Source organism: Cyprinus carpio, unplaced genomic scaffold (genome assembly GCF_018340385.1).
Source record: "Cyprinus carpio isolate SPL01 unplaced genomic scaffold, ASM1834038v1 S000006795, whole genome shotgun sequence".
NCBI lineage: Eukaryota > Metazoa > Chordata > Actinopteri > Cypriniformes > Cyprinidae > Cyprinus > Cyprinus carpio.
Window position 1 is genome coordinate 1,099,535 of NW_024879381.1, and position 15,413 is coordinate 1,114,947.

General features: G+C 36.0%; 1 protein-coding gene across 1 annotated transcript in view; it reads right to left on the reverse strand.

Annotated features, from left to right (window-relative positions):
• The window catches only part of LOC109069099, a 171,015-nt gene that overhangs the window by 80,935 nt on the left and 74,667 nt on the right, over positions 1-15,413 (reverse strand). Inside the window, exon 4 of the mRNA XM_042756095.1 lies at positions 7,597-7,710. Coding sequence (XP_042612029.1) covers positions 7,597-7,710 — 114 coding nt within the window. The remainder of the gene's footprint in view (positions 1-7,596; positions 7,711-15,413) is intronic.

The window sequence follows — 15,413 nt, forward strand, 5'->3', positions numbered from 1 at the left end:
CTACTTCACTTCCTGTCCACTTATTGTCCTATTGAAATAAAGGCATAAAACACCAAAAAAAAAATCTTGTCCACTTACTGTCCTATTGAAATAAAGGCATATTATAAAATATTAAAAAAAAAAATTTTTTAAAATTTTTTATGATTTGGATTGGTGTTGATGTTTGATGATTTTTGGTAATTTAGATTGTTATGGATATTTGTAGAAGCAAAATGTTGAAAAGTGAAATTACTGTACTGGTGAAGAAAGTGAACTTGGAACAAAACTGAGAGCTGATCTAGATATTTATAAGTGCATTTTAGTTCATATTCATGGTGTCCCGAGGATAATTTTTAGTAAGTGCACTTGTTTTTCACCTGGGTGTACATTCACTTCCCCCACAATTGCTGCTGGTACTGAGACTTTGTGAAAAGGTGTTGTTGCCTAATGGTTGGAGTCATCTGATAGCAGCAGTCATATTTTTATCAGTGAACAAAACTTTTGCTAATATTTACCAATCAGATCTTGAAGTACCTGTTGATAAAAAGATACAGTGGGTACGGAAAGTATTCAGACCCCATTAAATTTTTCACTCTTTGTTATATTGCAGCCATTTGCTAAAATCATTTAAGTTAATTTTTTCCTCATTATTGTACACACAGCACCCCATATTGACAGAAAAACACAGAATTGTTGACATTTTTGCACATTTATTAAAAAAGAAAAAACTGAAATATCACCCTTTGCTCAGTATTTAGTAGAAGCACACTTTTGATCTAATACAGCCATGAGTCTTTTTGGGAAAGATGCAACAACTTTTTCACACCTGGATTTGGGGATCCTCTGCCATTCCTCCTTGCAGATCCTCTCCAGTTCTGTCAGGTTGGATGGTAAACGTTGGTGGACAGCCATTTTCAGGTCTCTCCAGAGATGCTCAATTGGGTTTAAGTCTGGGCTCTGGCTGGGCCATTCAAGAACAGTCACAGAGTTGTTGTGAAGCCACTCCTTCGTTATTTTAGCTGTGTGCTTAGGGTCATTGTCTTGTTGGAAGGTGAACTTTTGACCCAGTCTGAGGTCCTGAGCACTCTGGAGAAGGTTTTCGTCCAGGATATCCCAGTACTTGGCCGCATTCATCTTTCCCTCGATTGCAACCAGTCGTCCTGTCCCTGCAGCTGAAAAACACCCCCACAGCATGATGCTGCCACCACCATGCTTCACTGTTGGGACTGTATTGGACAGGTGATGAGCAGTGCCTGGTTTTTCCACACATACCGCTTAGAATTAAGGCCAAAAAGTTCTATCTTGGTCTCATCAGACCAGAGAATCTTATTTCTCACCATCTTGGAGTCCTTCAGGTGTTTTTTCATATGTCTTGCACTGAGGAGAGGCTTCCGTCGGGCCACTCTGCCATAAAGCCCTGACTGGTGGAGGGCTGCAGTGATGGTTGACTTTCTACAACTTTCTCCCATCTCCCGATTGCATCTCTGGAGCTCAGCCACAGTGATCTTTGGGTTCTTCTTTACCTCTCTCACCCAGGCTTGTTCTCCCCCGATAGCTCAGTTTGGCCGGACAGCCAGCTCTAGGAAGGGATTTGGTCGTCCCAAACGTATTCCATTTAAGGATTATGGAGGCCACTGTGCTCTTAGGAACCTTAACTGCAGCAGAATTTTTTTTGCAACCTTGGCCAGATCTGTTCCTTGCCACAATTCTGTCTCTGAGCTCTTCAAGGCAGTTCCTTTGACCTCATGATTCTCATTTACTCTGACATGCACTGTGAGCTGTAAGGTCTTATATAGACAGGTGTGTGGCTTTCCTAATCAAGTCCAATCAGTATAATCAAACACAGCTGGACTCAAATGAAGGTGTAGAACCATCTCAAGGATGATCAGAAGAAATGGACAGCACCTGAGTTAAATGTATGAGTGTCACAGCAAAGGGTCTGAATACTTAGGACCATGTGATATTTCAGTTTTTCTTTTTTAATTAATCTGCAAAAATGTCAACAATTCTGTGTTTTCTGTCAATATGGGGTGCTGTGTGTACACTAATAAGGAAAAAAAACTGAAACATAAATGATTTTAGCAAATGGCTGTAATATAACAAAGAGTGAAAAATTTAAGAGGGTCTGAATACTTTCCGTACCCACTGTATACCCTAAATGACAAATTATCTGGATGGTGTTTTGCATAGGCCTACATTTATACTTCTAGTGAAGAAACAAATGAGGGGTGAGAGGTTAACATTTCCAATATTGAACTAAATGACAAATTATCTGGATGGTGTTTTGCACAGGCCTTCAATGGGAATTCTCACTCCAAATTGAACTCAAAAGTAGGCAGTCCTGTTATGCTGTTTTTGTTTCAGCATCTGTAAGTCGCTGAACTTTTATCATGATAAACAGTGTGGAATGTGAAACAAGATAATAACTTAGCACGTTTGTTTGGTTTTCAGGGTAGTGCCGTTGGTTTTGTTTGTTTTTTGTTGAGAGTGAAGCAGTTTTACCTGGAGTCTGGGTCATTTCAGCCCAACTTTGGGTCAAAGTTGGACTAACCCAACTTTTGGGTTAAAAATTTAATGTAAAAATGTAACCCAACGGTTGTGTTAGTCCATATTTGACCTAAAGTTGGGTTGAAATAACCCAGCATTTTTTAGAGAAGAACTGTTCTTGAAAGAACACATCCTGGTTTTGTCTGTCAATTACTGGAATTCATCTTAAGAATAAATGTAGTCTATGTACAGTACATCTATACTACTGTAATATTTTTGGTATCAAACAGATGTTCAATGATTCTTCATTTAAGTTTTAATCAACACTACTAACAAACTCTACTTTGTCAATAGAATAACAGTGCTGCTGCTGTTCAAAATGCAAAGGTAGCCTAATTAACTTTTGTCAAAATTGAGGCATTTACGTCTGTGATCTGATCGGAGACAGACTGGTTTGCTCAATCCAGAAAAAAAAAAGCCCTGAAAATTCAGAAGTGGTGCCATCTAGTGTCTAAAACTTTACCTACAAAATAAGACTTTACCTATAAAAACAATAACAGCTCTACCCTTTTACCAAGGTTTTAAGAGGCTCTTACATTAGTTAAGCAAAATTAATATTAATAATAACAATGAAATAATAATAAAAAAATCAAATCACTGACACCACTGATATTTCATGTTTAACGAAGTAATAAAAACAGATACATTTTAGCAACAGATCAGAATAACACATCCATATTAGTGACTCATCATCATTATATTGTCCAAGCTCCTCTGCTGAAATAAACAGAACAGATCAGAAAATGCCTTCAGGAAAAAAAAAAGATTGTTGCATTAGTAGGCCATCTATGATCTAATTTGATGTGCTGTGTATTAAGAAAAACGTGTTAAAAAAAAAAACTGGTGGACACATTCAAAGTCATCTCAATAGCACTTATTAATTTACACAAGTCTGCTAAGTCTACACAGCATATACATCATGATACGTCCAAAAATATCTGATTAATTCAGATATGCTAAATGTTAAAAATTATTGACAATTTTTATTAAGAGGATAAGCTCCTTGAGATGAATCATCTCGTTTACAAGGGGGTCCTCAATATTCATAAATATATTCACAAGTGACAGCTACAACAGTGCAGTAAATACATCAATACAATACAATCAGTACAAAAACAAGACAACACAGTCATTCACCCACACACACACACACACACACACAAGACAACACGAGGGCTGTCTAACCCCACAACAGTATGCATCATGTTACAATAATTATTCAACAATGTAACAATGACATTCCACTAAAATAAAAAACAAAAAAACAAATACAAATATTCTGTAAGTGATGTACAAGAGCATTTTTAAACATATGGAGTGAAGTTGAAGATTGAATAGAAACAGGCCAATTATTCCAAATCAAAGGGTGCTTTATATATTAAATGGATATTTGCCAATTTCTTTATTAATTATAGGGACAGCAAAAAAATATTTGATCTCCGTGGCATAAACTAGACGAGGAGCTGAATGGGATTAAATATTGTTTCAAATAATCAGAATTAACTGAAGTGAATACATTTGAAAATAAACAATAACCAATGAAAATGACGTCTAGAGAATGGAGTAAGCTAGGACAATTGGTGATACATAAGGCAGTGGTGAGTTCTAAAGGGACAATGAAGAATAAACCTGCACAGACTGTTATATACAAAATTAAGGGGGTGAAGATTGGTAGCTGTGGTATTTTGTTACATATCACTATAATCAAGAATTGGAAGTAATAATTGAGAATTTTTTTGGATTGGAGGAGCAAGTTGGATTGGAGGAGACATAACTGAGTGAGAAGGAAATTGTACTTGAGGTGTTAATGAGAAATGCTGACTAAAGGCATTAGCTATAACAATAGGATCATTTGATAATACATTACTGATTGATATATTAATTGATGCACTATCAGGCTTACCTAATAAATTGCTCATATGCTTCCAGAATTGTCTAGGCTTATTAAAATTATTTGATTTAGTGTTCCTAGTTTGAGTTGTACAGGTATTTCTTAAGCGCTTGTAAGACTCCCGGTCAACTATATCTGATGTAAGATGGTACTTCTTCCAGGCCCTATCTCTCTGTTTAAATAGAGTAATCAGTTCCCCACTAACCTAAGTTTGAATGATTGCCTTTCACCTTAATAACTCTCAGGGGGGGGGGGGCATGTTTATTAATAATATTCAAAATCTCAGTAGAAAAATATTCCCATGCATCATTACAAATGGTATTAATTTTAGTCTATGAGGAGTTGATTTTCCAGATACAATAGATAATGCAGTGGTCACTGAAACCTGATTCTACAAATCTATCTGGATGAGTAACTAAGATCCAGTCCAAAAGTGTTCTTGAGTTAAGATTGACTCTTGTGGACTCATTAATAAGATGAGATAAATTCACAATCACCTGTGACAGTAAACTCAAGGATACATTATGTGGCTACTCCACCTCCTCTAGAGCCTCTATCTGCTCTGAACACTGTGTTATTATCTAAACTAATATCACTATCAGTAATAGTGGAAGACAACCCATGTTTCAGATATTGTAATAATACTAGATTTATTGTAGACAATACATACTTTTAGTTGATCAAGTTTCGGCAAAAGGCTCCTTATATTTACATTAATTATTTTAAGACCATCCTTTAAAAAAGAGAAAGAAAGTGAAAGAACAGCAGACAGCATGAGAGCATACAAACACAAAATACATCCACACACACATATAACAGAATACTAATAGTTCAAACATAACCATAGAAAGAAACAACAGAGACAAAACAGAACTCAGTCAGCAATAAGTATATTAACAACAAATTAACCCTGCAGCATCAAAGTTAAGAAGATTAATTAAGTGAATATTAATTAACGGCCCATGCCTACATCCAATGAACATCATGGTACATCGCAAAATATCTGATTCATTCAAACATGCTAAATGTTAAAGGGTTAGTTCAGCTATTTCTAGTTAAAGCAAAGAAAAAAAAGTCTATAAAATAAGCAAATAATGCAAATGTAGGAAATTAATCTAAAAACAGACTAAACATCATCATCATCATCATCATCAAAAAATATATTATTCAAATAATTTTTTAATAGGAATTTCATCTAAAAAAAGGCAAATCATCATCAAAAAATTTTTTAAAAAAAAAGTGACATTATTCTACAAACACACCAACAAAACACAATTACATGATAGAAATAATACTGTACAAACAGCCCAGCTGAACAAGCTTCATAGTTCAAATGAAAGAGACACAGATGAAGAAAATAAAAAAAACAGATTACAAAATAATGTGAAATATGAAGCTTTACCTTGAAAGCCTTACACACAAAAAAGGCAGAACGTTATACTTTACAATGTTTATCTACATCTATATATAATAAAAAAATTATATATAATAAAAACAAACAAATATTGTTTTATCAGTATGTACTTAAAACACCTGTAAGATGCTTAAATTTTAGTAAAAACAAAAAAAAAAGTATTCAGCAGTCAGTAAGTTTTGAAACAAAACATAAAAATGCTGCTTCTATCTCCAGTAGTTATTAACCCTATAAAGACTTATTTATTTTCATCTTAAGGGTCAATAAACCGTTCCATTTATATATATATATATATATATATATATATATATATATATATATATATATATATATATATATATATATATATATATACATATAGGCTTTATAGGGTTAATGTTTCAGTTCCTGAGTTTCAGAGTCTTGATCATGCATATAATTGTGAGATCTCATGGATCAATCCTTGCAGAATCTGAACCTTCTGCCTTTCTTTAACCACAAAGCTTTGCTAACTAAATCACAAAAACACAAAGTTTCAGTGAAATGTTTCATTTCTCAGTGATCCCTCTGAAAACATCAGTTTGAAGTAATGTTGTAGTGTTAAGTAGTGTGTAAATAGTATCATCAAGACGCCAAACTGAACTCACCATTAATGATACTACACTGAAACCTTGATATTGTGACATGTTTCTGTGAACAATGAGAATTTCTGCTGATGCTCTTCTCTAATTTCCCAACTTCTCTTAATTTTCTCTTTCAATAAAATAAGAAATAATGTTACAGTTATGTCTGATCAGCAGCCTCAGTCTCATTATGAGATGTCCCTTTAGGAGTCATCTGCATTAGAGCGTCTGTCTGTTCAGGGGATGTGTCTTGAGCATCATCTGTCTGTAAGAAACACAGATTCACAGAAGGTAAAATAAATAAACAGGATTGATATTCGAGTTACACAAACACACAATACTACAAACTAGATATAAAGTTGTGATTTTTGTTTTTATGTTGTTTGAAATTTAGTTTATTGAGGAGTTTCTGTTTTTTAAGATAATATTTACTGTGAATTTGCAAGATTTCCGATTCATTAGTTACTGTATTTTTCGGACTATAAGTCACACCTAAGTATAAGTCGCATCAGTTCAAAATACGTCATGACGAGGAAAAAAACATAAGTCGCACTGGACTATAAGTAGCATTTATTTAGAACTAAGAGAAAACATTACCGTCTACAGCCTCGAGAGGGCGCTCTATGTTTTCAGGGGTATGCTACAGGAGCACTGAGCAGCATAGAGCGCCCTGTCGCGGCTGTAGACGGCAATGTTTTCTCTTGGTTCATGTCAAATTAATTTGGATAAATAAGTCACACCTGACTATAAGTCGCAGGACCAGCCAAACTATGAAAAAAAGTGCGACTTATAGTCCGGAAAATACAGGTACTATAAATAACTAAATGAACAAGTTTTGTGTGTTTATGATTATGATAGTAAATTATAAAAAGAAATACAAGTTCGCAATATCAAGCAACATAAGAATCTGTTTTGTCCAACTTAATAACTTAACGTGAACAGAAACCAGAAGCACCAGAACATAATAAATGAACAGTTGCAGACATCATCTTACCGGATCACTGCGCTATACAAGCTCGCGCTGCCTCCTGATGCCTGTTTGATCAACAATAAACTTAGTTAAACACTGCTGACTTTGCTGAATAAAGACAAAATATACGTATATTTTCAAACAACAATCCTCATATTTCAATCTCGTTAAATCAACTTAATATAATACTCACAATTCATTATTGCTTTGCGTTTGTAGAAAACCACAGCAGCAACGAGCAGAAGAAGAAGAAGAACAACAACAACAACAACAGCGGCAACTGAAAATGATCCTGAATCTGAAAAACCTTTGACAGACAGAAAGACAGACAGATTTGACTGATTATTTTATCAAAATCGTTGACTGATATTTACACTTTTTGTACCTGGATCATTAGTGTTGCTTGATTTTAACTGATAAATGGTGCTATCTGGCATTTTTTTAAAGATCGATCCACTTTCTCATTTAGCGGACCTAAAAAATATTAAAACTGTATTCTAAAATAAAAGGGAAACATGCACTGAATGAAGAGGTTTATTTGAAGGAACTAAATTAAACTGAAGCTCCTCATGATGCTGAATCTGCTGCTCCTGATCTTCAGTTGATATTCTCCAGAGTCTGTGTTTGTGATGTTTGTGATGGTCAGAGATCCAGTCTGATCCAGCTTCAGTCTGTCTCTGAATCTCTCATCACACTGATCATCTGTACAGATCTTACTCTGATCTCCAGTGATTTCAGCGATGAGAGAGTCATTAAAATACCACGTCATCAGATCAATTGGGTTTTTTATTACGCGAGTGTCTAAAGTGACAGATTCTCCCTCCTTCACCGACTTTCTCTTCATGTCATCTCGTTCAGCAGCAGAAACACCTGAAACACAAACCAACAGCTGCTGCAGGATCAACAACAACAAACAAAAGAAAGAAAAAGAATGAAAGAAAGGGGAAAAAAAAAACACACACATTGTGGTTAGACATTTTCCATGAATTTCAGTCTGAAAATCCTTTATCCATTTTTGCTCATCACAGACTTATTTTACATCAAATCCTCAATTAAGCAGATCGTAACAGAAGATACGGGTCTCATGAGAAACTGTCGTCTCCACCAGAACACAACTGCAGCTCATGAACTAAAAGAAAAACTCACTATAAATTTTTGTTTTGATGATAGATGCACTTGCATTGCTTTAACATTTCTATTAACAACAATCTTTTTTTAGCGATGAAGAGCAGTCACCAATCACAGTTGTATCTGCAGTTTACATTTAACACAAAAACACACTAAATAGATTTTTTTTAATAAGATATTTTGGTTTTGAATTTTGAAATTGATACATTTGTACAGTAACACTAAAGATATTGTCGATGTTGCGGGTGGTGTTCTTTAGTTTATATTCTCCAGAGTCTGTGGTTCTGGTGTTTGTGATGATCAGAGATCCAGTCTGATCCAGCTTCAGTCTGTCTCTGAATCTCTCTTTACACTCATCATCTGTACAGACCTTATATTTATCTCCATTAATTATAGCTATGCGACTGTTTTCAAAAATCCAAAACATTCTGTCTCTTTGGTTCATTTCAACATCAGTGTGTAAAGTCACTGTATCTCCCTCCATCACTGACACTCTGTCTGCATCAACAGCAGAAGCACCTGAAGAAGAAACAAACAGTTCATTACAAATCATTTCTGGAACAGTGGGACAAAAATATGCAACATGAAAATAATGTGAATCTCTGTAATCAAACTGTGATGCATGCATGGAATAGGAGCATGACAAAACAACAGGACCATTGCAGTTTGATGTTGTTGTCACAACTAAAACAATTCATTAATTTATTCATTTAATGATACTTGTTGAACCTATAAGCCATTAATCTAAGTATGTATGCATGTAAGTTGACATTACAGTTTCAAAGTAACTCTGAGAGGAGATAAAGAGGAGCACTCTTTTACACAAACTGTAACCTGGTCTTGCTGTACGTCACATCCAAACAAACAGCAGAACATCAATTCACACTTTCACTCATAGATCTTCTGCAACATAATGAATATAATAAAACCCACATCCTGATTCATGTCACAATGCCTATTTTGTGTATTTTGTGTAATTTGTGTTTAATTATCCAAGCAGTGATTACAGCATAGTTTCCTTGCATGCCTTACTCTAATCATAAAATAATAATAAATAAATATCCAACTTAAAAGGTTTTAAAATTACCTACTGATTTTTTTTTTCCCACCTAATAAAAAATTGTTTTTACTTTAAACGTACAGTCTAACTGTCCCCAGGTTTAAGATAGGTCTTTTCATGCCATGTATATTAGATACGTTCATGTTAACAGCAGGCCTATGGCTAATTCTTGAGCTATCTGAAATAATATTTCTGCTTAGATTCATATTGGATGTCAAAAATATTTTAATTTATAGAATAAAGATCGTGAAATACTCTTCAAAACCTTTGATTCTGACGTCAATAAGGAGATCATAAAAGGACATTTCTAGTATGCCTGATGTAGTGATGGGATTTATGGCTCTTTGAGGGGATCCGAATCATCGCGATCCGTTCCTTTCAAAGAGCCGTTGAAAAGAACGGCTCTTTTGGCTCTTTTTAAATATTTAGTCAGTTTTAATAAGCCAGCTTGGGGGCATCTCAGTTTATCCTGGAAATAATCACTGGGAGGAATGATGAGGTGAGATTTGTAGTCAAATAATTAAAACTCAGATATCACACACCAATATCTGAGTTTGAATTATTCTGAAATATTGATTATTACCCTCATTTGTCATGTGTGGACTATATTCCATAGGGTTGCACAATAATTCCTCTGCTTAGACAGTGACATCACTATTTTGGATTTACCTTTAGTACAAATTGTGTGTGTGTGTGTGTGTGTGTGTGTAAAGCTATGTTGACTTATGTTATTCATACAATACCTACTCACAAATAAACATCAAAAACAAAGCCGGCTGCAATAAATTTCTGTGCAAAACAGCTTTTACTACAAACACTTCCACACAAGAACATTGTTATCACACAAGAACATTTTGATAGAAAACAAAAAATATTTAAAGTAGATAAAATTAGAATAAATAAAATGGAAATGTGCCTACATACTACATACTATTACTACTGTAAACTTTGCAAATAGGACATCAGCCCCTTCAAGTCAATGAACAATAACAAAGTGGGCTGCAATGAATGTCTGTGCAAAACAGCTTTTAGTGAAAATTTCTATACAAGAACAGTATAAATATGGAAGGTTTTTGGTGTTTTTGAGAGGAAAAGTTTTATATGGAAGAGAGATTAATTTTATATAAATACAAAGCAGTTCCTTACTTAATGGCTTTTTCTGCTCTCTTTTTTGTCCTTGGGCAAATTTGCATTAAGGAAGACAAGAGCTCTGACCTTTTTTGGGCTTAAGGCGACTTCTCCTCTCTGAGATTATCTGTCCAGTTTTCGAGAATATTTCTCTCAGAGGGAACTGATGTCGCCACAACACACAAAGCTTCTTGGCCATCAGCTTGCTAAGCCTGGGGTAAACAGGGGCTCGACTCTCCCACCACTTGAGGGGATCCTCATGTGTTGGAAGAAGAGGGCTCCTCCAGGTAGGCTTGCACCTCCATGACAGCATCGGGCGGTTGGATTCCTGGCTTCCACTGTTCCAGCTACCTGCTCATAGGGGTGGGAGATATAACAATGGGAGATAGCTCCCACCCCTAGAGGAGGAGGGAGCACCCGGAGGAGCTCATTTGTGTGCATCTGTGTGAAACACGCATGGGAAAAAAGAACGACAGAAAGAACGGCTCCCCTCCAGCCGCGACTCGGCTCACATCGTTCATGTTTATGAGCCGTTCAAAAGAATCGGTTCGTTCGCGAACGTCACAACTCTCTAGCCTGATGTTATCTAGGCCTGTAACAAGACGAGTGGCGCTATTGTTCACCATTTAAAATAGCTGAACTGATTAAAATAATATGTTCCTCAAGTTCCTCTATTCTTCCTCGTAAAAATGAACGTAGACGGTGATCTGTGATAACGACGCCATGAACTATGATAGTGATAAGAACTACAAAATGACGGGTTTAACCGGCGAATTTAAAAGAGAAAATAAATAAAATAACAAATAAAGTCTTACCACACACGAAGAACAGGCATACACCTCCTAACGTTTGGGAAAAAAGTAATGTAGGGTTTGACGGGTTTATTTAAAAGAGAAGGCAGATTTTACAAAAATCAAAATGTCGGACCCAAAAGTGAAAGTAACAGCGAGGGCCATAACGTTAGATCTGTTGGGTAAAAAAAAACAACAAAAAAAAAAAAACACTTTTAAGCGCTGTGTCGAAGCCTTCGTTCGTGTTTTGTTAATTTGGTCTTCGATATTATGAGACTGTTTGGGGGTTCTTGCTGAGGACTATATGTGACTTATGAACCGAGGCGTCGAGTCGGAGCTACCGCGGACAAGCGAGACACCCTCCCTGAACACCCGTGTTCTGGTGAATCACGTCCCCGCCTCGAAATTCGATCTCTCATTCTCGACAACACCCTGTCTAGTCGGTGGGCCGAGGGGATATTTTCGTGTTTTCAAACGATCTGTGTGAGGGATAACCCCCTTTTTTTATATGTAACCGCTACGCTTTTCAACAAAGCAAATAAAATAGTTGCCACTCACACACTTTGTCCATTACTATAATATCGGTAAACTTTTTCCAGGTTATTTTCCCGGCGAATAGAGCAAGCAGACTACGTGCGGGTCCGCCCTGCATGACGTATTTGTTGCTTCATCCAATAGCGTGCGTTGGAAAGTGTCGGTGACGCGTTTGTGAAACACACTGGCGCGCTTCGCGCCCAGGATTTAAGATTGGACTAAGATAAGAACTATTTTACCTAATTTTGCTACATATTCAGTTTGACACAAAATGAGAATGTAGAGGTGACGTTATCCATTTGTACTGTTTTTATTTCATGTAACCACCTTTTGTCATACGATGTCCTGTCATTTCTTTGTAATCTGTAATAAATACACCCTTCTGATTTAACACATTTGACATAATGGTATTGCTTGGAAACACAACGTCATGAAAAAACGAGACAGATAATACTCTTTTTTCCGCCCATGTTTACTTGGATGAAATGGCAAAACATGAAGTGCTGTATGCATATATTTGAGGGATGTGGTGGACCCACATTTTCCCTTCACAGACATAAGTTGGGAGAATTTATTAATCATGTTTTCTGTGGAAAGACCCTTGAGGGCAGATGGGAAGGTATAATTGCAGAATAGGCATACAGGCATACAATTTGCACAGCCAGGAACCTACAAACCAGTTAGTCAAACCGCTAACACTGGCTACCACAGCCATTTCACAAATATCACGAAGATAAACGAGCACAAAGGAAAGAGAGAAGGTGGTATTAGTTGAAGAAACTGCAAAGGAAGGTTGGTATTGATATTGTATAGACAGGCAGTTCAGTATTAGACATAACAGTACAGGTCAAAAAGTTTGGAAACAATTACTATTTTTAATGTTTTTGAAAGAGGTTTCTTCTGCTCATCAAGCCTGCATTTATTTGATCAAAAATACAGAAAAAAAAAATAATATTGTGATATATTATAACAATTTAAAATAATTAATTTTTCATTTATTATACTTTAAATTATCATTTATTTCTGTGATGCCAAAGCTGAATTTTTAGGATCATTATCACATGATCCTTTCGAAATCATTCTAATATTAGATGATTCATTATCAAAGTTGGAAACAGTTCTGCTGCTTAATTTTTTTCAGAACACGTGATACTTGAATAAAAAGGAAAAAAAAAAAGAAGCTGTTTTTAAATTATAAATATTTTGTAATAATATATCACTACTGGTCAGTAATTTGGGGTCAGTAATTTTTTTTTCTTTCTTTTTAAAAATAAAATCAATACTTTTATTCCGCAAGAATGTGTTAAATTGATAAAAAGTGATAGTAAAGAATATTTATATTATTACGAAAATATATAAATTTTTTAATAAATGCCGTTCTTTTTAAACCTTTTATTCATCAAATATATTTGACATCAGCAAAACGGTTTCCAACACTCATAATAAATCAGAAAATTAGAATGATTTCTAAATGATCATGTGATAGACTGGATGTTACAATGTGACACTGAAGGCTGGAGTAATGATGCTGAAAAATTCAGCTTTGGCATCACAGGAATAATTTTTTTTTTTTAAGTATATTCTAATAGAAAACTATTATTTTAAGTTGTAATAATATTTCACAATTAACGTTTTTTTTTCTGTATTTTTGATCAAATAAATGCTAGGCTTGATGAGCAGAAGAGACTTCTTTCAAAACATTAAAAATAGTAATGGTTTCCAAACTTTTGACCTGTACTGTACAGTGCGTATGGACAGTATATACAGTAAGAAAGTAGTATGTTTTACAGTAATATAAATTAACTAATATATAAGAGCAGAATAGATGTACGTATGAACAACATATACAGATATGTGCAGTGTAGTTGCAGTAACAGTAAAGAATTAGTTGTAACCAAAAAACTAGCTGAAATTTGTTTGCAGTTCACCGCTGGACCCTAACACAAGATGAGCGGGCACCCAGCAATCACTTTTGAATGCAAAACAGATTGGCATGCAAGTGCCGGTTAGGAAAGTTTAACTCAGAGCTAGACCACCCCAGCATGCAGAGAGATCAGGCTTGATGTGATGAACATTTTGGCCACTATACCAACACTGATAGGTTAACCCTTTGGACCCATTGCTGGGATGGAGGACTCCTCTGTCCACATATCTTCTGGCCAACAGGCATCAGGAAAAATGTTGCCACAAGACGTACTAGGGGCCTAAACAAAGAGGTGTTAAGGCACTTCACGGAATTCTGTGAAAAAAGGATCTTCAATGGCGAAGCATAATTTCATTGACCCGATAAAGAAAATGAAAATAACAACCTTTAAAGACACTGGACAAAGTACACTCACAAAAAACTTAAAAAGAATAAGAAATCACCTAAACATCACATCGCAATTTGTTGCATAGGCTAATTGTTGTGGGCAGCGTTAGTCAAAGTAACATCGAATGAAATGCCTCACTACCAGTTTGGTTCCTTTTCCACAGTCAATTTCCAACTTTGAGGGCTCTCTGGTCAAAACCAACCAAGCCTAAGCGGATGCACATCTTGCTCGATGCGAATCAATCCAGCCTGCAAAAGTGAGTGACATTCCTGATGCGCAGTTTTGGATTTGGGTATGCTATGGCTCCTGGTGGTTTGTATTGCCTGATCCTGCTGATCATGTCCTGAGACATTATTTCACTCACGCTAAGGCAACCAGTCCAACAAGCTTCATTTGTTACATGCGACACATACAGTGACCTGCGCATCAAAAATGCGGGAGCTAGTTCGGCGCGCAGAACTGGCTACCAAAAAAGTTCTAATATGGGAAGATGACCAAAAAATCCCCAAAGCGTGTAAACAATTCCTGGCATGTGGCCAAAATAAGAACACTTACTGGTATTTTCTTCCAACATTGGAGCGCATCTCAAAGAATATGATTGACAATATAACCGTCGGTTGTTGAACATGGAAGCAAGTGTCACGCAATTAAAATGAATGTGAGCTAGGCTCTGACCTTGAGATACTGGAACTCAAAGCACCTAGAGACAAGTCAAGAGGACGGCAGACACCAGAATGATACTGCATGCAGCCAAACACAGCCTGACCTGGTAATCAAGAGCCCAGAAACCACTGATGTCCTTTGTGCTGGCTCTAGCTTTCTTCTGCAGCCACATTGATGGCCACCTCCATTTCCATACAGCCAAGGGGAGAAACCGCACACATTACTGACATTAACCAAACTACATGCCCATCTTGGCGAAGACAAAATGTGATGCCCTTGTAGGTCCTGCATGCCTTTTCTGGATGTGACAACAGTGAGCTTCTCTGCATAATGTTTGGAAAGCAAAAAGCATACAAAAAAACTAAGTTCAAAACAGAATACCATCACTATGTTT